Source organism: Leucoraja erinacea, chromosome 12, assembly GCF_028641065.1.
Source record: "Leucoraja erinacea ecotype New England chromosome 12, Leri_hhj_1, whole genome shotgun sequence".
Classification (NCBI taxonomy): Eukaryota; Metazoa; Chordata; class Chondrichthyes; order Rajiformes; family Rajidae; genus Leucoraja; species Leucoraja erinaceus.
The window spans coordinates 7,094,987-7,116,853 of NC_073388.1; the positions used below are offsets into that span (position 1 = coordinate 7,094,987).

At 41.0% G+C, this 21,867-nt stretch overlaps 1 protein-coding gene across 4 annotated transcripts in view; it reads right to left on the minus strand.

Moving 5' to 3' along the window:
• Positions 1-21,867, minus strand: part of LOC129702037 (pre-mRNA 3'-end-processing factor FIP1-like) — a 36,327-nt gene that overhangs the window by 13,263 nt on the left and 1,197 nt on the right. For 3 of the 4 annotated variants that reach the window (XM_055643545.1, XM_055643544.1, XM_055643547.1), the window contains exons 2-10: positions 14,585-14,627; positions 13,844-13,919; positions 11,121-11,224; positions 9,525-9,580; positions 7,744-7,854; positions 6,665-6,795; positions 5,080-5,204; positions 2,826-2,943; positions 1,426-1,564 (exon numbers count right to left, since the gene is read on the minus strand). In XM_055643545.1, the coding sequence (XP_055499520.1) occupies positions 1,426-1,564; positions 2,826-2,943; positions 5,080-5,204; positions 6,665-6,795; positions 7,744-7,854; positions 9,525-9,580; positions 11,121-11,224; positions 13,844-13,919; positions 14,585-14,627 (903 nt within the window). The remainder of the gene's footprint in view (positions 1-1,425; positions 1,565-2,825; positions 2,944-5,079; positions 5,205-6,664; positions 6,796-7,743; positions 7,855-9,524; positions 9,581-11,120; positions 11,225-13,843; positions 13,920-14,584; positions 14,628-21,867) is intronic. The other variant, XM_055643546.1, reaches the window with a different exon arrangement.

Below are 21,867 nucleotides of genomic sequence, written 5' to 3' on the forward strand. Positions count from 1 at the left end.
AAGTGGCCGATTATGGCCTCAAAGCTGCAAAGTGTGTTTCATCCATCCCGACCTCAGAGCTTTGATCATCCCGACGAGAGGGCTTGTATATCGGGCTGTCCGTAGCGGCAACTGCGGAGGGTCAAGGCCCCAAACACGGGTGAACAAAAGGAGGAAGACTGACTGAACGTTATTGCCTTCCATCACAGTGATCATTGTGGTGAATGTTTATATTAAGTTCTATCATTCTTTTTAATTGTGTTGTGTTCTTTTAATTGTATAGCTGCATAGCAACTCAAATATCACTGCACCTTAATTGGTGCATGTGAAAATAAATGTGAATCTGAATCTGAAATATGATTTTACACTGCATGGAACCAATAAGAATGCCAAAATAGTTATTTTTACTTTAGCACGACTTTTTTTTAACCCAGTCTACAGAGGAGATAGGCATTCTCCTGCTAGACATGATTCCAACTAAAGAAAACAATGTTTTTCTGGAAATAGCAATACATGAAGCCTTTTGAAAATGAAGAAACACGAGATTAGAGACAATTTAAAATGGTAAAAAAATTCCCCATGACTTTTAAGTCGATAAATCACGGCATTCTAAATTCAGAAAACTATGTTAAATCACAGCAGGTTACAAGTTGAAACAAACGACATGAGATAAGGTTACACAAAAAAGCTGGAGAAACTCAGCGGGTGCAGCAGCATCTATGGAGCGAAGGAAATAGGCAACGTTTCGGGCCGAAACCCTTCTGAAGAAGGGTTTCGGCCCGAAACGTTGCCTATTTCCTTCGCTCCATAGATGCTGCTGCACCCGCTGAGTTTCTCCAGCTTTTTTGTGTAACCTTCGATTCTCCAGCATCTGCAGTTCCCTCTTAAACGACATGAGATAAGCATTGGCAGACTTCATTTCTGGTAGCAGCCTTTAACATGTGTGACTTCTTGCAAAGCACTGATCAAGGCCAGGTTTACTGTCAATAAAAACCCTAGTATTCTTCATTGGGTACAGATCAACCACCGATTTTCTGGCAAACCTGGTTCGGCACCCCCTTTAATCCGGACAAAATTACGAGATTAAAGCCCCCTTGATACCCCCCCCGAAAATGTGGTGCCCACTCCTGGTGAGGCGGCTGATCTCTACCTCATCGGGACTTCTGCGCCAATCGGCGGGTGGAATTTGCCCCCTGTGGCCGTGGCTGGAATTTTCCCCAGCCGGCAGATCCGTTCCCATCGCCAACGTTTGTGGCCGACTTTGTGGGCCAATATCTCGGCCCCCCCCCCCCCCCCCCCCCCCCCCCCCCCCTCAAAGGCAGTGAATTCTGTTGGTCCAGCAAAACGGATAATACAGCAAGGCTCTGGAACCAAGGGTGCCAGGAAATTGGTAGTGAACTTTTAATACAACTTTAGAAAGTGCAATGGTATTTCATGCTGCTTTACCTGGTGGGTGCATGGGTGGTGGCCCACTTGTGACAGGAGGGGGTGGGTGCATGAAATGACAAGGTGGTCCAGGCATCGGAGGAGGAGGACCTGTAGGGGCTGCAAATGGCGGCCGTTTGTTTGCATGATCTCCAAGAACCTAATCCCCAAAAACAAGAAACAAATCTTTGTATGGAACAGCCAATATATATTCAAGTATCACAATTTCTCATGAGGAAGATGACAAGTTTGACAACAAACCATTCAAACAGTTTGTAAGTGTCACAGAGTCACACAGCGTGGAAACAATATTTGCCCACGACGACCAACATGCCCCATGCACACTAGTCTCATCTGCCTATGTTTGGTCCATATCCCTCTCAGCCTATGCTATCTATGTACTTGTACAAATGTTTTCTAGACGCTGTGATAATGCTACATCTTAGATAAGCGAGTCCTGGGTGAGTATGTGCTTATCATTTATTGATAATACCAAACTACGATTAACTACTCAACATAAGAAACACTTTGAAATAGACACAAAAAACTGGAGTAACTCAGCAGGTCAGGCAGCATCTCTGGAGAAGAGGAATGGGTGACGTTTCAGGTCGAGACCCTTCTTCAGGGGAGAGGGAACTGAGAGATATGAAAAGGTACATGGAACAAATTAATGAAAGATATGCAAAAAGACAGATCAAAGCCAGCAACAATGATCAAGAAAGGTTGGAGTCCACAATGTTCTATTGTTGGCTGTGGGGAAAGGTGAAAACGAGTAATACAACCAGTAAAACACAGCAAGACGACAGTGAAACTAGTACGACGGTTAGGGTGGGGGAGGGATAGAGAGAGATAGAGGGGATGCGAAGGTTACCTGAAGTTTGAGAAATCAATATTCATACCACTGGGTTGTAAGCTGCCCAAGCAAAATATGAGGTTCTGTTGCCGAAAATTATGACCTTGATGCAGTATTCTGTCGCACGCACCAAACATCTCATACAAACACCTCAAAATTTGTTTTCAGAATGGATCAACTACACGTTCACATTTGTCAGGAGCACCGAAGCTGGAATGGGCTGCACCCGGAATCTTTTACAGCAATGTAACCCGCTGAGTTACTCCAGCATTTTGTGTCCATCATTAATAATAATAATAATCTTATTTATATAGCACATTTTTAGTCAACTTGCATTGACCCCAAAGTGCTTCACATAATTACATTACATTTACACACAGGCAAAGGTGGGTGAAGTGTCTTGCCCCAAGGACACAACGACAGTATGCACTCCAAGCGGGATTCGAACCGGCTACCTTCCGGTCGCCAGCCGAACACTTAGCCCATTGTGCCACCTGTCGTACATTGAGGCCACTTGCTTTCAACCAAAAATAAATCAATTGTTTGTATCAGAAAGAAAGGAATGTACCTGAATTGCAGTTTCATCCCCTCCGTGCCTGTCTCGCCGCCGTCCTTCTACCCTTCTGATCGAGCCCGTGAATCCGCCAATAACGTCAATCGTGCCGGCCAGTTTTCTGCAGTAAATACTTAATTTTACATTAAATCTGACAGTTCCAAAGAGTTTGGTCCAATAATAACTCTGAGAATTAACGCATATTTAAAAATACAAGGTTGATATTGTCATGATATTGTTAGTTAATGGCTATAAACATGAATAATCTGTAGCCCTTCCACTATTTTCTGTTTTTAATTATTGCAAAGCAGTGAGCAAGATAAACAATGTCAAACAAATGTACTTTTGAAGTGAAGGAGCAGTATCTCTCCTGTTCGTTTTCAAATCGCTGCACTGCAAATATGATGCACTCGCTGGTACACAAAAATGCTGGAGAAACTCAGCGGCTGCAGCAGCATCTATGGAGCGAAGGAAATAGGCAACGTTTCGGCCCGAAACGTTGCCTATTTCCTTCGCTCCATAGATGCTGCTGCAGCCGCTGAGTTTCTCCAGCATTTTTGTGTACCTTCGATTTTCCAGCATCTGCAGTTCCTTCGCTAGTCCTCTTAAAACGTATTTATCAAATCTTTTTGTTTAAGCCTGACAGATTGTGCCTTTAAGAATGAACTAAACACAGTGCAAAGCTATAAACCTATTATTTATGTGTAGGAAGGAACTGCAGATGCTGGTATAAACTGAAGATGAAGATAAGACACAAAAAGCTGGAGTAACTCAGCAGGTCAGACGGCATCTCTGGAGAAAAGGAATAGGAATCTAAAGAAGGGTCTTTACCTGAAATGTCACCTATTCCTTTTCTCCACAGATGCTGCCTGACCCGCTGAGTTACTCCAGCTTTAAAATGTCTTCATTCACAACACGGAGTCCCACCCAACTTAAAAAAAAGAAAATATTAGCTCTCCAGCTGAATCATTGTCAATGTTTATTAATTAATAAATTATTTTAAGAGAGTCTCTTGCCCAGAGTAGGTGCATCGATGACCAGAGGACATAGGTTTAAGGTGGAAAAGATTTAATAGGAATCTGAGGGGTAACTTTTTCCACACAAAGGGTGGTGGGTGGGTGTATGGAACGAGCTGCCAAAGGAGGAAGTTGAGCCAGGGACTATCCCAACATTTAAGAGACAGTTAGACTGGTACATGGATAGGACAGGTTTGGAGGGACATTGGCCAAACACAGGCAGGTGTGACTTGTGTAGCTGGGACATGTTCGGCAGATTTGGTGTGGGCAGATTTGGCCAAAGTGCCTGTTTCCACACTACATGACTCTATTTGGAAGCAATGAAATTCTGTGTTTACATTTCGAAAATGAAACTTCTCCTTCAAAACATCACAAACATCTCCTTTCCCCACCATGCTCCCATCTGCCCAGCACTTTGTCATTGTGTATCAGCCTCGACCACTGCCTCTGGAAACCTATCTCAGGTAACCTGTGTGAAAAAACTTGCCTCCAGATCTCCTTTAGATTCTCCTCCTCTCACCTTAAACCCTTTGCCTTCCAGTTTTAGACTCCCCAACCTCGGAAAATTTTTAGCTGTAGACACAAAAAGCTGGAGTAACTCAGCAGGACAGGCAGCATCTCTGGAGAGAAGGAATGGGTGACGTTTCGGTTCGAGACCCTTCTTCCCTAGTAATTCCCATGTTCAACAACTTTTGATAACAACTGAGCTCTGTCTGACGAAGGGTCTCGACCCGAAACGTCACCCATTCCCTCTATCCAGAGATGCTGCCTGTCCTGCTGAGTCTATCTGCGGTATAATCCAGCATCTGCAATTCCTTCCTACAAATGGAACGGCACAAAGATATACAGGTTTGTAGGTTCACAAAAATTCTGGAGAAACTCAGCGGGTGCAGCAGCATCTATGGAGCGAAGGAAATTCCTTCGCTCCATAGATGCTGCTGCACCCGCTGAGTTTCTCCAGCATTTTTGTGTACCTTCGATTTTCCAGCATCTGCAGTTCCTTCTTGAATAGGTTTGTAGGTTAATTGGCATCTGTAATTTATAAATTGTCCCTAGAGTATAGGCTAGTGTACGGGGTGATCGCTGGTCAGCGTGGACACGCTGGGCCGAAGGGACAAATTCTGCGCTGGATCTCTAAGATCTAAAGAATTTCTTCAGCCCTGAGCTCCATCTCTGCCTACTGTACCTTGTTTTAATTTTCATTCAACATTACAATTAAATACTGGGTTGTCTCTGGTTGTTCTGCATCTTACCTATTGGGTGGTGGGCCTGCTTTCATCCTTGCTCCAGGTGGAGACATGAAATCATCCTTCATTTCCAATTTGGGCAAATTGTTTTCCATATCTTTCTCCATGCTGCACACTCTCACCTGGTGAAACTAAATAAAAGAAGTGTCTTAAATAATATCTATAACGGCAGATATGCTTTTTTTATTAACAAACCCCCACATGGATAAAGAGACTCCATGTAACAATTGAATGAAAGAAAATGGTCAGCACAACATTTCTCATTATCACGGCGCACCAAGACATTTATTAAAAATACCCATTATTCCCAAATGAACATTCATATTTGTATTTGTGACAATGCCCAAAAACAATTCAAATGTCCATGAATTGCTTCATCATTGCGAGGATGAAACCCGCTACACAACGTGATTATGTTGATTGAAAGGTACAGCATGGAAATAATGTCCCTTCAGCCCATTAAGTCCATGCTGATCACCCGTTTATAGACACAAAATGCTGGATGAACTCAGTGGGACAGGCAGCATCTCTCGAGACAAGGAATGGGTGATATTTCAGGTCGAGACCCTTCTTCAGATCCGCCTACACTCGTTGCTGCTTCTGCAGTTGTACAGGGCCCTAGTGAGACCACACCTGGCGTATTGTGTGCAGTTTTGGTCCCCTAATTTGAGGAAGGAAGTTCTTGCTCTTGAGGGAGTGCAGCATAGGTTTACAAGGTCAATTCCTGGGATGGCAGGACGGTCATATGCTGAGAGAATGGAGCTGCTGGGCTTGTACACTCTGGAGTTTAGAAGGATGAGAGGATATCTCAATGAAACCTCATATAAGATTGTGACGGGCTTGGACGCGCTATAGGCAGGAAACATGTTCCCGATGTTGGGGGAGTCCAGAACCAGGGGTCACAGTTTAAGAATAAGGAGTAAGCTATTTAGAATGGAGACGAGGAAACACTTTTTCTCACAGAGATTGGTGGGTCTGTGGAATTCTCTGCCTCAGAGGGCAGTGGAGGCGGGTTCTCTGGATGCTTTCAAGAGAGAGCTAGATAGGGCTCTTAAAAATAGCGGAGTCAGTGGATATGGGGAGAAGGTAGGAACGGGGTACTGATTGGGGATGATCAGCCATGATCACATTGAACGGCAGTGCTGGCTCGAATAGCCAAATGGCCTGCTCCTGCACCTATTGTCTATTGTTCAACGTTATTGCCCTTGAGCATCCAGTCCCTACACACTATTCAGAGTCCAATTAATGTGCAAACTCCATCTCTTTCTTTGCGCACATAAAACTGTAAATTCCAGCGAGAGAACTTGGGTGCTGTGGAGTACGCTCGACACATATCCGTGAACGCCAAATGTGGAATATTGTCTGTCATGCATTTTATCACATACGCCAACTTTGACAAGGAGACTTCCTTAAGGTTTTTGCTGCTTCGGAGTTAACTAATTCAGGACAAAGAGAACCAAGCAATTTTTTTAAAACATAACTTTGAACTTACTCCATCCAGAGCAGTTTTAATAAATCTATATTAAATGATATAAACTGAACTTACAAAATAATTATTATACTTTTTAGTTATTAAGCAGTTTATCTGTACCAATATTTTGTTCTCCGGCACAGTTGCAAGGATGGGATCGAGTCCTAACTGAAGTCTTCGTTGCTTTTCACAATAGGCTTTCCAGGTCTCTTCAGTAAAGCCATAGTTAAAGTAGTCCGAAAGGTCAGCACCTAAGAAAAAGAAACAAAATATGTACATGCTGCTTCAGGGTCAATTAGTCCCACAGTACATTTGACTCCATCTTTGGAAATTATACTGGAACAGGGAGGCAGCTGCAAATTTCCATTCTCAATTTTACAGGAGATTTACATTAGAAAATGTAATAAGCATAATCAAGATTTCTTATGCTAAAACACAACAGACAAAAAAATCCAGTCTGATCATTCTGCCCAACTATGACATAACAAAACAGATTTGCCTTTGTATATGTAACAGTAGTGATCACTATTAAAATTAATTTGCTTACTGTGAAGTATTCATCATGAAGGCTGGCTCCGTCCTGGGGGCAGAGTTGGATTCATGGGAGGTGGTCTTGGAGGGGAGGATGCTCCTCAAACTGCGGAGCATCCAGGACAATACAGCTCACCCCCTCCATGAGACACTGGTCAACCTGAGGAGTACCTTCAGAAACAGACTGGTTCCACCAAGATGCAGCACAGAATGCCACAGGAGATCCTTCTTCCCTGTGGCTATCAAACTGTACAACTCCTCCCCCATCTGTCGTGTGGTAGACTGACTCCCCCTCCCCCCCCAATCTTTGCACATCTCCAATCCTTTTCACTCGTCACTTTAATTTTATGTCTCGTATACCTTGTGTTTTATGACTGTTGGCAGATCAATTTCCCTCCTGGGATAAATAAAGTTCTGTCGTAACGTATATAGAATGACCATGGAACTGATGACACTAAATAAGTTTGTTATCATCGTCACATGTCCTGCTATCCAGTCTAATCAAATCATACACAAGTACAAGTAGAGCAAAGAGAAAAATCACCAGATTGTAGAATATGATGTTGCAGCTACAGAGAACCTACAGATAGAAATATTGCATATTTGCAATGTGAACTATTTTAAACACTAAAAGACAAAATAAAAGAGGTTCCATGTTTAAAACATACCTGGTTTCCTCCATGGTTTATCTTCAAATGTGTCCAAGTCTGTTTCAATCACAGGAATTCCATTGATGCTTCCAGGGGCATCAAGGTCAATGCCTCTAGAATGTAGTTTTGCTGTGGCAAGAACAAAGACCACATTTTAGAATGAGTAAAATTGATTATTATTCAAATTGTTTCTGCATTGATCTGCATAATTCCTATAACAGCCTATTTTGTGAGTTAGCAGCAAATGTACCAGTTACCTCTCCATGCACATTCACTTCACACTCCCAATATATGTTGACTACTTGAACATATCAGGAATTTGATCAAAATTACGACAATATTACTCATATTATGTTTCCTTATGATAAAGGAGGCCATCACGTCCATTTTAATACAACCTGTTGCGTTCTGCCACTTGTATCTTGATATTCCCCTACATAGGGCGGCACAGTGGCAGAGCTGCTGCCTTACAGCGCGAGACTCAGGTTCAATCCTGACTAAGTTCATACATTCTCTCTGTGACTGTGTGGGTTTTCTCTGGGAGCTCCAGTTTCCTCCCACATTCCAAAGACGTGCAGGTTTGTGGGTTAATTGGCTTCCGCAAATTGTCCATACCGTGTACGTGATAGAAGTAGCCAACTGGCGGCCTTATGGTCAGAGCGGACTCAGTGGGCAGAAGGGCCTGTTTCCACGCAGAATCTCTAAACTACATTAAACAAGCCTATTAACATCACTTTGTTTCCCTTTTAGCAGCCTACACAGATTTACAATAGGCATCCGAATATCTAGCATGTCTTTCAGACCTGGGAGGAGACCAGAGCGCCCGATGAAAACCTCCACACAGACCAACGCTGGGCTCAGGTCCAACACAAGATGCTGGAGCTGTTGGACAACTTAAATACTTACACTGCCGCTGTGTTACGCTATCACTAAAAATTATTGAGTGAACAAAATCTTTTAAAGAACAATCATTATTTTTGAGAAGTGCTTAATCTATGTTATCCCAGTACACGGTTCAGGACATCCCATTTAGTAAAATGACATTAATGGAGAGCATAAAAGATTGATTCAGATTCAAGGCCGGGAGAGTTAAAAAAATTAAAAAAAGGTTTTGAGGTAATGAAGAGAAATAGGACATTTATTGTAAAGTTTTTCAAAGAATGTCTAGCATTTTGGTCGAGCAAGCAGGAAAACACTACTTCTGGACAGAACTCAAAAATTGGAAACTTGTTACAACAAAAAAGAGGAGAGATAAAGAGAAATTTGAACTGTTGTCATGAGTTTTGGCCACGGTGGCAAGTCAGACTGAAACATGGTGTCATTTTAAGTGGATGCACAAACAAGAACCAACACTATGAAATTGGTGAAGCACAACAGTGGGTAAAGAGACTACATGTAACTATCTCAAAATGTTTGTTTCGAGATACAGCGAGGAAAACAGGCCCTTATACATTTACATTTATACCAAGCCAATTAACCTACAAACCTGTATGTCTTTGGAGTGTGGGGGGAAACCCAAGACCTCGGAGAAAAACCCACACAGGTCACTGGGAGAACGTCCAAATCCATACAGACAGCACCTGTAGCCAGGATGGAACCCGGGTCCCTGGCGCTGTAAGGCAGCAACTCTACCGCTGCACCACCGTGTCAGCGCACGCATACTCTGCTTCTTCAGCATTGTATATTTCTTCTGTGCTCCATTATCTCATTAATATAAGGGTTTATGAATAAAAATATGCATTCTTAGTCAAAACAAATGCCAATTATCCATTAATTGCTGAATAAACACCCTCACTAACCTGCAGAAGAACCATAGGTACGTCCACTCTTCAGATTCAAATTCATTGGCGTGCCCCTATATAAATTTAAAATCAATAAATTAAAACAGTTTCCAAAACAACTTAAAAGCCATCAGTACACACAGTATACTGTTTCTAGTATGTCTATGTCTTTATTCATTATTCTATCTCACGGTATTGAATAAAAAACGTGTTTTCATATATCCCCAATTTCTTTTTTTAAACTTCTCTTTGTTCAAAAATGAGATGGTTGGGATACTTAGAAGACACTTTCCTTCTAACTATCATAAGCATCAGAAGCAAATATCAAAATATATTTTGTGTTTTATTATGGCACAGGAGGCCAATTCTAAATTTTAAATCTGCAAACTCCCTACAAACAACACCTAGGTGCCTGGAGCTATGAGGCAGTCGTACTAAATGCTACACCAGGCTGCCCTCTCACATCTACAAATGATCCCTAGAATATTCTACGACCAAGTTAGTAATACTCGGAAGGATTTCCACTGTTTAATAATTTGTGCGTAACAAAATTACGCTTCCAAGATGGCGCCCAACCCAAACGACTCTTTGTGTGCTGTCCACAGAAGCAGATCTGCAATCACTTGTTACAATCGCTCCACACTTTTAAATCTCTACTCCTACAGCAGCATTTCGCATTTTCACTAAACATTATTCCCGCATTATGTATCTGATGTATTGTCTTTCTGCTGACAATTCTAAAGTAGTATAAAGGCTTGGCAAGGATTTGTGCGTTGTTTGTTCAAAGGGGTAGGTTGAAAAAGTGTGGAAAACAGTTGGGATGCTGGGCTTTATTTATGAAGGCAGAGAGTCTAAGAACAAGCAAGCTATTATGAACTGTTATAAATACTGGTTGGCCACAAGTGGACTACGTGAGAGGAAATAGTAGGGAAGATGCAATTATATTCAATAGATATTTGGACCTACGTGGATACAAAAGGTTGAGAGAAATATGGGCTACATGTAGGCAAATGGAAGTAACCCAGGAGGGTACCTAGATCGTCATGGACTAGCTGGGCTAAATGGCTTGTTTCTGTGCTGTAAATCTATGACCCTATACATAGAATACAATATCTTTCAATACTCTGTGAAGGAAAGAACTGCAGATGCTGGTTTACACCAAAATTAGACACAAAAAGCTGGAGTAACTCAGTGAGTCAGGCAGCATCTCTGGAGAAAAGGAATAGGCGATGTTTCGGGTTAAGACTCTTCTTCATACTCTGGTTGTGTGTGTTTTGCAAAACAAAGCTGACCATAAATATGCTATTTTGGGAACACATCTGTGGGTAGAAAGTCAATCTTGGGTTATTAAGTTAAATCGAGAATAGATAGAGGTAGTTTCATTCTAGCTTTAAGTAATCAACATGAGAGGGAGATGATGATAACTTTTCTCTTAATGTGGTGGACTTGAGGATTGATTGGCAGGAAATCCTGCAGAAGGTGCCATAAATTCAAGAAAGATGCACTGATGAAGAAATGTAGGAATATGATGAAGTGGTAGTAAGGTTAGCCCCAAGGTTAATTTTCAGTGCCAACCTCAGTAAAATAAGAGAATACATCTGTGAAATCACTTACATATACTGTGGTGCACCCGTTTTAATGTTGCCAATGGTGACCTTCACATCATCGTCATCACTGTCACTATCACTGTCATCCTCGTCACCACCATTTTGTGACACCTAAAAACATAAAAATCCTTTACAATTATAAGTGTCCTAATATCCTCTTGATACAGATCAGGACAATACTATCGTAATTATCTTATCGAGGTGACATTGGTCAAATGCACACGTCTAGATTTAGGGACTGTTTTTTCCCAGCAGTTATCAGACAACTGAAATCATCCTACAACAACCACAGAGCTGTCCTGAACTACTGTCTGCTTCATCGGAGACCCTCGGGCTATCTTTGATCGGACTTTACTGGCTTTAACTTGCACTAAACGTTATTCCCTTATCATGTATCTGTACACTGCCAATGGCTCGATTGTAATCATGTATTGTCTTTCCGCTGGCTGGTTAGCACGCAACAAAAGCTTTTCATTGTACTTCGGCACATGTGACAATAAACTAAACTGAAACTGAACTGAAATGGGAGAGAAAGATGTGTTCAAATCAATTTGCTGTTGCTAGGTGGACGGTGATTCCTTTTTCAAGATACTGCAGTAAATCACAAAGTATCATTATTATAGTAGGATTCTTTACGTTGAGGAAGGATCCCACAGGACATTGATGCACTGGCATTTTAAGAAATTATTCAAATCTAGCAGTTGCCAGATGAGAGAAAGATTTCTCTGTGATGAGTGGAGGAATGCTTTCAGAGCAAGGCCAATGTTGTTTCCAATCCGTTCCTAGGTGGCTACAGTCCATAATACAGCTATCCATCATTTGACTGGCACTGGAGTCACAAGGATGACTAACCCAGGAAACGGAAACGTTATAGTGACAAGGCGTTCCCTTTGACGTTGGTTTCAGGACATAATGTCGAGGAATAATGGGAGACCATTTTCAGCAAATAATTTTCCACTTCTGATGACAGAATTTTAACTTGAAAGGACAATACTTATTCACATTCGGCAGGGGTCCTTCCCAGAAAACAAGAAACCAATACTGTTCTCAGCCAAAGGCTCCAGACATGGACTTCCCTGGAGTGAGCATGGAATAATGGTCACATGTTGAAAATATTGTGAAATCCCTCCTCTTTCTCTCAGCTTTTTTTCTGCCCCTGTATGACCCATTCATTCTCCTGTGCAAGCTCAATTATTAAACTTGTGCTGAATCATTCATGATATGCATTAAGCAAACAGGTGGTTCATTTTTTCTGTTTTCATCATTCAGCTGCTGACCAATGAATTAAAGTATTTAAAATAATATATCCCAATAGAGAAAAGAATGAAGTCAAATTTAGTGTTTCTAATGAGTTGCTTGTGTGGGTGATGGAAGCAGGTATCTCACAATATTTAAGTAGTATCAATATTAGTCCTTGAATTGCCAAATCATACAAGGCAGTAAATGGGATTGGTGTAGATGGGTAATTGATGGTCAGCATGGATATGGCTGGCCAAAGGGTCTAATTTTTTGCTATGTAACTATTATTTCTACTTAGTTCCTGTCTCCACCTTTGGTTTTCTCCACTCTTCCATTCCCCTTGGAAATTTTCCTCAGCTTTTATTTTTGGAACTCGCCACCAGCTTTCCCCATCATTCAGAAGCAATCAGAGCAACTGTCTTTTGGGAAAAGGACCTAAACCCTCATCAAATGCTTGGCCCGTGAAAGTGCAATGGAATATCCATGCCTTTCACATACGGAGTCCCTCAATCACACTGTGATGAATTGAGTGAAATTGTTTGGATGCATTATTTCCTGCAATGAAACTAAAAGGGTTTTACAGTTAATGTATCTGTGATGAAAAATGTTGAACACGCTCTACCCTGTCATCCTCTTCAGTTCAATTTTCAGTCTTTTGTTCATCGATTCACAGCATTTAATTACATAACTTTTCACTTGACGATTCATTATATTTCGGTATTTACCGCTAGTAAAAGCAGAATGACTTTGCAGGCAGACAATCAATGTCAGGCAAAGAAGATGCAGAACAGGAGTGTCAAATCCTTCAAATTTTTCTCGCATCAGCAAAATGGAGAAACAAATTGTAGGAAGGAACTGCAGATGCTGGTTTAAACCAAAGATAGACACAAAAAGCTAGAGTAACTCAGCGGGACAGGCAGCATCTCTGGAGAGAAGCAATGGGTGACGTTTGGGGTTGAGGCCCTTCTTCAGACTCGTCAGGGGAAAGGAAAAACGACATCATCATCTATATCTCTCGTTTCCCTTTCCCCTACTAGTCTGAAGAGTCTCGACCCAAAATGTCACCCATTCTTTCTCTCCAGAGATGCTGTCTGTCCCACTGAGTTACTCCAGCTTTTTGTGTCTATCTTTGGAGAAACTAATGTCTTATTAACACAGATGGATCAAAAGCAGTGTGAAGGAAGGAACTGCAGATGCCGGCCTTCACCGAAGATAGACACAAAATACTGGAGTAACTCAGCGGGTCAGACAGCATCTTTGGAGAGAAGGAATGGGTGATGTTTCGGGTTGAAACCCTTCTTCAGACTGACAAGTGTGACAATCTTTTCAACCAATCCTACTATTTAGGGGAACAATATGGTAACAATTTTAAACCTATTACAGAGAATCTGAATTTACTCATTGAAATATTGCAATATTTGCGAATTGGAACTTTACCAAAACAAATTAGGAATGTTATCTAATGATGGGAAATGCTATTCCAAAACTTACACCGTCGGCCATTTCCAAGTTGTTGACCTTAAATTCAAGTGACATCTCCTGCAATGGTTTCAAAGAATCTTCATCCCTGCATAAGCAAAATGCCAAGTTAAATCAAAACCAAAAGTTACACGAAAAAATGCTTTCCTGAACACAGCAACAATAACAGTTCAAGGTGAGCTGGGGATAAAAAAGGTTGTCACAGGAAGTAATAGCTTGAAAAGTAAGACATCAAGTTTAGCAGCTTGCATGTAAATAATTTGAAAATCTGTACAAATGCAACCAATTCAGAATAAACTAAACCAAGAAAGTCACAGAAGATCATGCTGATCACATCTGAAAACACAAATGATTAAATAAAGCATGTGTTTCAGAAATACAAGTATGTTAAAAAAAGTTCAACGAGCCATTTCAAAGCTTTATAAGCAAATAAAAAGATTAAAATTAGACAACAGATTACTCAATTGTACTATGTGTAAGAAAGAACTGTAGATGCTGGTTTAAATCGAATATCGACACAAAATGCTGGAGTAACTCAGCAGGACAAGCAGCATCTCTGGAGAGAAGAAAGGGGGAGAACCCAGAAGAAAGGGGGAGAATCTAGAGATGCTGCCTGTGCCACTGAGTTACTCCAGCAATTTGTGTCTACAGTCAATTATACTCCATGTTTAAATTCAACATTCAACTTCCCAATGAAGTAAATACATCTGAAGCACCCAATGGAGTATTGGATATTAAAACTGAGATTCTTACCCATCCAACAAAGACATCTCTTCTTGTTTACCAGGGGTTTCATCTACAAACAAAAGATAAAAGGCATAATGCAGACAAATTATCTCAAAATTAATGATTTGGAAAAATAACCAGCACTGTGACAAAGCGCAACCATCGCATTGAAATATCATGAAGGACCCACGCCTCCCTGGTTATGCTCTCAAATCAATACTAGTATTGGGAAGGTGGTACAGGGGCCTGTAAACAATGCCTCAAAGATCAAGTACAGCTTCTTCCCAGTAAAACGCAGCACAACACTAACCACTGAAGATGGGTCTCAACCCGAAACGTCACCTATTCCTTCGCTCCATAGATGCTGCCTCACCCACTGAGTTTCTCCAGCATTTTTGTCTACCTCAGCAATTATGATCTGCTGTGGACTTTGCTATTGGTTGCTCTACAGACTTTGGTTTTGCACTATTATGGTCTGGTTACCTAGTATTACTGATTATTAATTTACTACATTATGGAGTATTATATATTTATTTGAGTGTTTTGAGTTAATCGGACTGTAAAGCTGCAGCAAGTAAGAATTTCATTGTTCCATTGCCGGCAATTAAATGCTCATGACTCTTGACACTAATCCCAGAGACATAAGAGACTGCAGATGCTAATTAACAGAAGAAAAATAAATGGACATCAGCTGTTTGTTCACTTGCAGTGTCAACAGTGCTATCAATCTTTAATGCAGACTAAATAAAATTTAGTGTCCAAAATGTTATCCCTAGATTGCATAAAATGTTACAACATGAAGAGATGTTATAATGTAAAAAACCGAAAAAAAGGATTAAGAACGTCAGATTCAACAGCATGTGCCCATGTGTTTGATCCAGGAAAAAAAAAACACATCTTTATGGAGAGTCTTAGTGAGGGGGTTAGTCAATCTGTTCAGGGCCAGATTGTTTTTAATGATTCAAGAATTATCAAACCTGCATAATATTTGTTTTGTGGGGGAGGCAGTAATTGCAGATACCAAGGCGACAGGGAATTTACATCAGCAGCTGAACTGAATCATCGAGGAAGGTGGTTACTCAGCTAACCCAGTGTTTAACATGGATGAGATTGGATTGGAAAAGGATGCGAGGGATGACACAATTACTTCAGGTTTTGAGGCAGCCAAAAGACAACCTTCACCTTCGCCTTGGAACTAATGCAGAAATTAACTGCAAGCTTAAGCCTCTTGTATTTTACCATTCAGAGAACCTGACGGCTTCAAAGAGCTCCTCAGTGTCTGATCTACCAATGGTGTGGCCATTTAACAAAAATGCCTTTATTCAGGCACTGCTTTATTAAACGATATTATGGAGAGAATGAGCAATACAATAATATACATGGACCTCTAGTTAACATGAAGGCTATGGCCAATAACAGTCGTGGCCAATAACATTCAGTGTTTTTTTTGTACCCACAGACACTACTTCATCGAGTAAGAAGGTACTGCAAATGCTGGTTTATACGAAGATAGATACAAAATGTGGAATTACTCCAGCGTTTTGTGACTACTTCATTGTTATAAGCTCTGGACCAAGATGCTGCTGCTGCTACATTCAAGGATTACTACTTGCAGTGCAGAGTGAGGCATGTCACTTTGGAGCTAAGTAGCAATGATGACCATGCTATTCAGCATCTAGAAGTGATGTGAGATCAAGATAACCATAGAAGCTTTTAGTGCTTATCTTAGCAATAAATTGTACAAGGAGAAAATTATGGCTAGAGTTTGTGCATGTCTCCTTTGGGTTTACAAACCACTGAAAAATATTCAAGAAAATAAGTTTAGCAACTGAGACTAAGTTTGATGAAGTACAAGAGCCATGATGCGAAAGGAACATTGTGTTTTTTTTATCTTCAATTTTATTAAATAAAATGTAAATTGCTAATAAAAGTATTTATTTAAGGTTTATATTGATTTTTTTAAGCAGTGGATTTTAAACACAGTTCCAGTTTTTACATTGAAACTAAATAAGAAATATCTCTATGATGCACAACTTTTTGTTTAACAGGATATTTTCTAGAAATATTTTCATAAATCAAAGAATACATTTACCAAATATTCCAATATTCAGTAATGAAAAATTGGCCATGTGGCAGATTTCCTGTTGCCTCAAGACTGCAAGCTGCTTGCTTTTGGGCCAAGATGTTTCTTCAGTTGTGGCGTAGGGGATGTCGCCAGGTACGGCAGTGACCACATTGCTACTCATAGTAGAGTGTATTCCGTCACAAATTCTATTTACAGTGGTAAGAAAATTTCTACCCACAGAAATCATTTTGTTCCCAAAATAGCATATTTATGGACGTCTTTGAATTTTGCAAAACATACACAGACCTGAGTATTGGCGTTTTGATTGTGAAGAAGGGCCTTAACGGGAAACATCACCTATTCCTTTTCTCCAGAGATGCTGCCTGCCCCGCTGAGGTACTCTCCAGGTTTTTGTGTCTGACTTGAGTTGGACTTGACTGTATTTATGTATTGTATTATCTGATCAGATTGGACAGCGGGTAAAACAGAGCGTTGTGCTGTACCTTGGTACATGTGACCATAATAAACCTAAACCTTCAGATGAGATGTTAAACAGAATCCCTGTACATTCTCTCAAGTGGGCGGTAGAGTTCCCATGACATAATGTCAGAGGGTAGGCGTGTTATATCCCTGGTATTTTGGCCAATATCTATACACTTGCTTCTGCAATCTTGTTGTGTGGATGTCGATTCTAGTGATTCATATTATTTCTCAGAGATTAGTTTCATAAAATTATTTTCGGGTTGTTAAGAACTCTTCAACAGCATTAAGGCACGAAAACGATAACGATTTACAGAACCATCCAAAATACACTCTCTCTAACTGACACTTTTCGAGGAACCAAATCCAAGTTACTGTAACTCAGCAGGTCAGGCAGCATCTGTGGAGGGAACGGATAGATGACATTTCAGGTCAGGACCTTTCTTCAGACTGATGAAGGGTCCCAACCCGAAATTTCATTAGTCCATTCCCTCCACAGATGCTGCCTGACCTGGGGACAGGGCTTTTATGTTTTGCTCAAGATTCCTGTATCTGCAGCTCCTTGTTTACAAGCTAGTATACTTGTTTAATGCAGAATTCTAAATAGATATAAAAAGTACAACTGCAATCCTCTGCAAGCGGTTCACCATTGGGAGAACTTGGTTGTCCTCTGCCATTGCAAATAAACTTGTTTAAAAGCTTGGTGCGCAAATTAGTGAATTGCTTGCAATGCTCTCGAGTGCATGAACCAAATGTAGACATTGCCAAGGAGGTGCTAACACTGCTAGGGCAGCACAGTGGCGCAGCTGGTAAAGCTGCTGCCTCACAGCGTCAGAGATCCGTGTTCGATCTTGACCTCGGGCGCTGTCTGTGTAGAGTTTACACGTTCTCAATGTGACCATGTGGGTTTCCTCCTGGTGTTCTGGTTTCTTCCCACATCACAAAGAAATGCGGGTTTGTAGGTTAATTGGCCTCTAGTGCGTAGGGAGTAGATGAAAAGGGGGATAAACATGATGCTAGTGTGAACAGGTGATCGATGATCGGCATTGACTCGGTGGACCTAAGGGCCAGTTTCAATGCTGTATCTTTCAATCAAACACTACTGGGTGTTACCCTAGCAATATTGAATGCATATTAAGAATGTGTTAACAGTTTTGCATGGGCTTTGTTTTGCATACATGTCTTATTATGAATAAAGTTTATTATTGAAATTAAAAAAGACATTGTCAAGGAAGGGTTGTGAGCAAAATTAACTGGGTAAATCCTGTCAGCAACAAATGACGCTCTTGCTTACCATGCTAGTGTATCACATTGTTTGTCTTTATGCTTAGATTTGAAGACATTATTTATCAAGTAGGGGGGAATGGGCAAAGTGAAGGCCCGTCAGAAGTCTTGCTGTTTGCACATGAAAAATTAACATGGCACAGCAGCACCATAGCCATAGAAAGAGCATGTGAAACAACCATTAGCAGGAATCTATTTTGGAAATGGCTTAATAAACACTTTTAAAACCTGAAGGGTTGGCTCAACGGCACTGTAACCATGGATAGAGTTTGTGATAGAACCCCTAGCAGTGATGTATTTTGCAAACGTCTTTTAAAAGGGGTAAATGGACATTGCAAAGAGTTTAAGTGAAAGAGCCATTGGCAGTAATCTATTTTGGAAATGGCTTAATAAACACTTTTAATAACCCCCGGAGGGGTGGCACTGCAACTATGGAAAGAGCTTAAGTGAAAGATCCATTGGCAGTGATCCCGTTTGGAAACTTTATTTGAAGGGAAAAAGGGAGATTGCAAAGAATTTGAGTGATAGAACCCTTAGCAGTGATCAATTCTGGCAATGTCTTTCAAAAGGGGAAATAGGCATTGCAAAGAGCTTAAGTAATAGAACCATTAGCAGTGATTTATTTTTGAAATGTTTTTGGGGCGGGGGGGGGGGGGAGAAAGACATTGCAAAGAGTTTAAATTATAGAACGCTTAGCATTGATCGATTTTAGAAACCTTTTTGGGGACAAAAAAATTGCAAACAGTTTACGTAATAGAATCCTTTGGCAGTGATCTATTTTAGAAACGTCTTTTAAATGTGAAGACAAAACATTGCAAAGCGTTTAAGTGAAAGAACGAAGATAGACACAAAAAGCTGGAGTAACTTAGCGGGACAGGGTGACGTAGAGAGGAGAACTAATATTAGGGGACCGAGGATCTAGTGGGAAGGAGGAACTGAAGGGAATCCGCATTAGTCAGGAAATGGTGTTAGGGAAACTGTTGGGACTGAAGGCAGTAAAATCCTCGGGGCCAGAGTACTCAAGGAGGTGGCCCTAGAAATTGTGGATGCATTGGTGATCATTTTCCAATGTTCTCTCGACTCTAGATCAGTTCCTGCAGACTGGAGGGTAGCCAATGTAACTCCACTTTTTTAAGAAAGGAGAGAGAAAACAGGGAATTATAGATCAGAACCTTACATCGCTAGTGAGGAAGATGCTCGAGTCGATTATTAACGATGTTATAGTAGCGCATTTGGAAATCAGTGACCGGATTGGTCAAAGTCAGCATGGATTTATGAAGGGGAAATTATGCTGGACTAATTTTCTGGCATTTTTTTGAGGTTGTAACAAGTAGAATGGATAAGGGGGAGCCAGTGGATGTGGTGGATCTGGACTTTCAAAAAGCCTTTGACAAGGTCCCACACAAGAGATCAGTGTGCAAAATTAGAGCACATGGTATTGGGGGTAGGGTATTGACATGGATATGGCAGACAGGTGGCAAAGAGTAGGGATTAACGGGTCCTTTTCAGAATGAAAGGCAGTGGCTAGTGGAGTGCCGCAAGGCTCGGTGCTGGGACCCTTTATTTACAATATATATTAACGGTTTAGACGAGGGAATTAAATGTGACATCTCCACGTTTACGGATGACAAAAAGCTGGGTGGCAGTGTGAACTGCGATGAGGATGCTATGAGGCTGCAGGGTGACTTGGATAGGTTGGGTGAGTGGACAGATGCAGTATAATGTGGATAAATGTGACATTATCCACTTTGGTGGCAAGAACAGGAAGGCAGATTATTATCGGAATGGTATCAGATTAGGAAAAGAGGAGGTACAACGAGACCTGGGTGTGCTTGTACATCAGTCACTGAAAGTAAGCATGCAGGTACAGCAGGCAGTGAAGAAAGCTAAAGGAATGTTGACCTTCATTGCGAGAGGATTTGAGTTTAGGAGCAAGGAGGTCCTACTGCAGTTGTACAGGGCGCTGGTGAGACCGCACCTGGAGTATTAGGTCTCCTAATTTGAGGAAGGACATTATTGTTATTGAGGGAGTGCAACGTAGATTCACCAGGTTAATTCCTGGGATGGCGGGACTGACTTATGATGAAAGAATGGTCAACTGGGCTTGTATTCACTGGAATTTAGAAGGATGAGAGGAGATCTTATAGAAACATATAAAATTCTTAAAGGATTGGACAGGATAGATGCAGGAAAAATGTTCCTGATGTTGGGGGAGTCCAGAACCAGGGTCACAGTTTAAGAATAAGGGGCAGGCCATTTAGAACTGAGATGAGGAAACCTTTTCACCCAAAGTTGTGAATCTGTGGAATTCTCTGCCACAGAAAGAAGTGGAGGCCAATTCACTGGATGTTTTCAATAGAGATTTAGCTCTTAGGGCTAAAGGAATCAAGGGATATGGGGAAAAAACAGGAACGAGGTACTGATTTTAGATGATCAGCCATGATCACATTGAATGGTGGTGCTGGATCCAAGAGCCGAATGGCTTACTCCTGCAAGTATTTTTCTATGTTTTCCATGTTTCAAAGTAGACATACCTTGAGGAGATTTTGCCGTGGAGCAGACAAAATGTGCAGGAAAAAACTGCAGATGCTGGTTTAAATCGAAAGTACCTTTGGAAATGATCTAATTTGGAAACATGTTTTTTGGGCGCAAAGGGAGATTGCAAAAAGTTTAAGTGATAGAAGATAGACACAAAAAGCTGGAGTAACTTAGTGGTACAGGCAGCATCTCCGGAGAGAAGGAATGGGTGACATTTTGGGTCGAGACCCTAAGTGATAGAACACTTGGTAATGACATATTTTACAAAAGAATTTTAAAATGGGAGAAAAAAAAGACATTGCAAAGAGTTTAAGTAATAGAACTATGTGCAGTGCTCTATTTTGGAAACGTTTTTTGGGGAAAAACACATTGCAGAGGGTATAAGTGATGGAACCATTCTTATAAAATGATTTAAAAATAAGACATTGCAAAGAGTTTTAGTAATATAACCCCTTGACAGTGATCTATGTTGGAAAAGTATTTTAAAAGAGAAAAAAAACATTGCAACGAGTTTAAGCGATAGAACCAATGTCAGTGGTCTATTTTGGAAACGTCTTTTGTGGGGTAAAGGGAGATTGCAAAGAGTTTAAGTGATAGAAGACAGACACAAAAAGTGATAGAACCCTTGTAAGTGATCTATTTTGTAAAGGTTTAAAATGGGGGGGGGGGGGGAATCATTGCAAAGGGAACACAGACATGTGGGGGGGGGGGGGGAAGGAATAAATAGATTGGGAATTGCCACAGAGGCCGTCAGTGGATATTTCTTTGAAGGCAGAGGCGGACAAATTATTGATTAGAACGGGTGCCGGGGAGAAGGCAGGGAAATGGGGTCAGGAGGCAGAAGAAGTTCACCAGACTGATTCCTGGGATGTCAGGACTTTCATATGAAGAAAGACTCGGCTTGACTCAGCTTGTACTCGCTAGAATTTAGAAGATTGAGGGG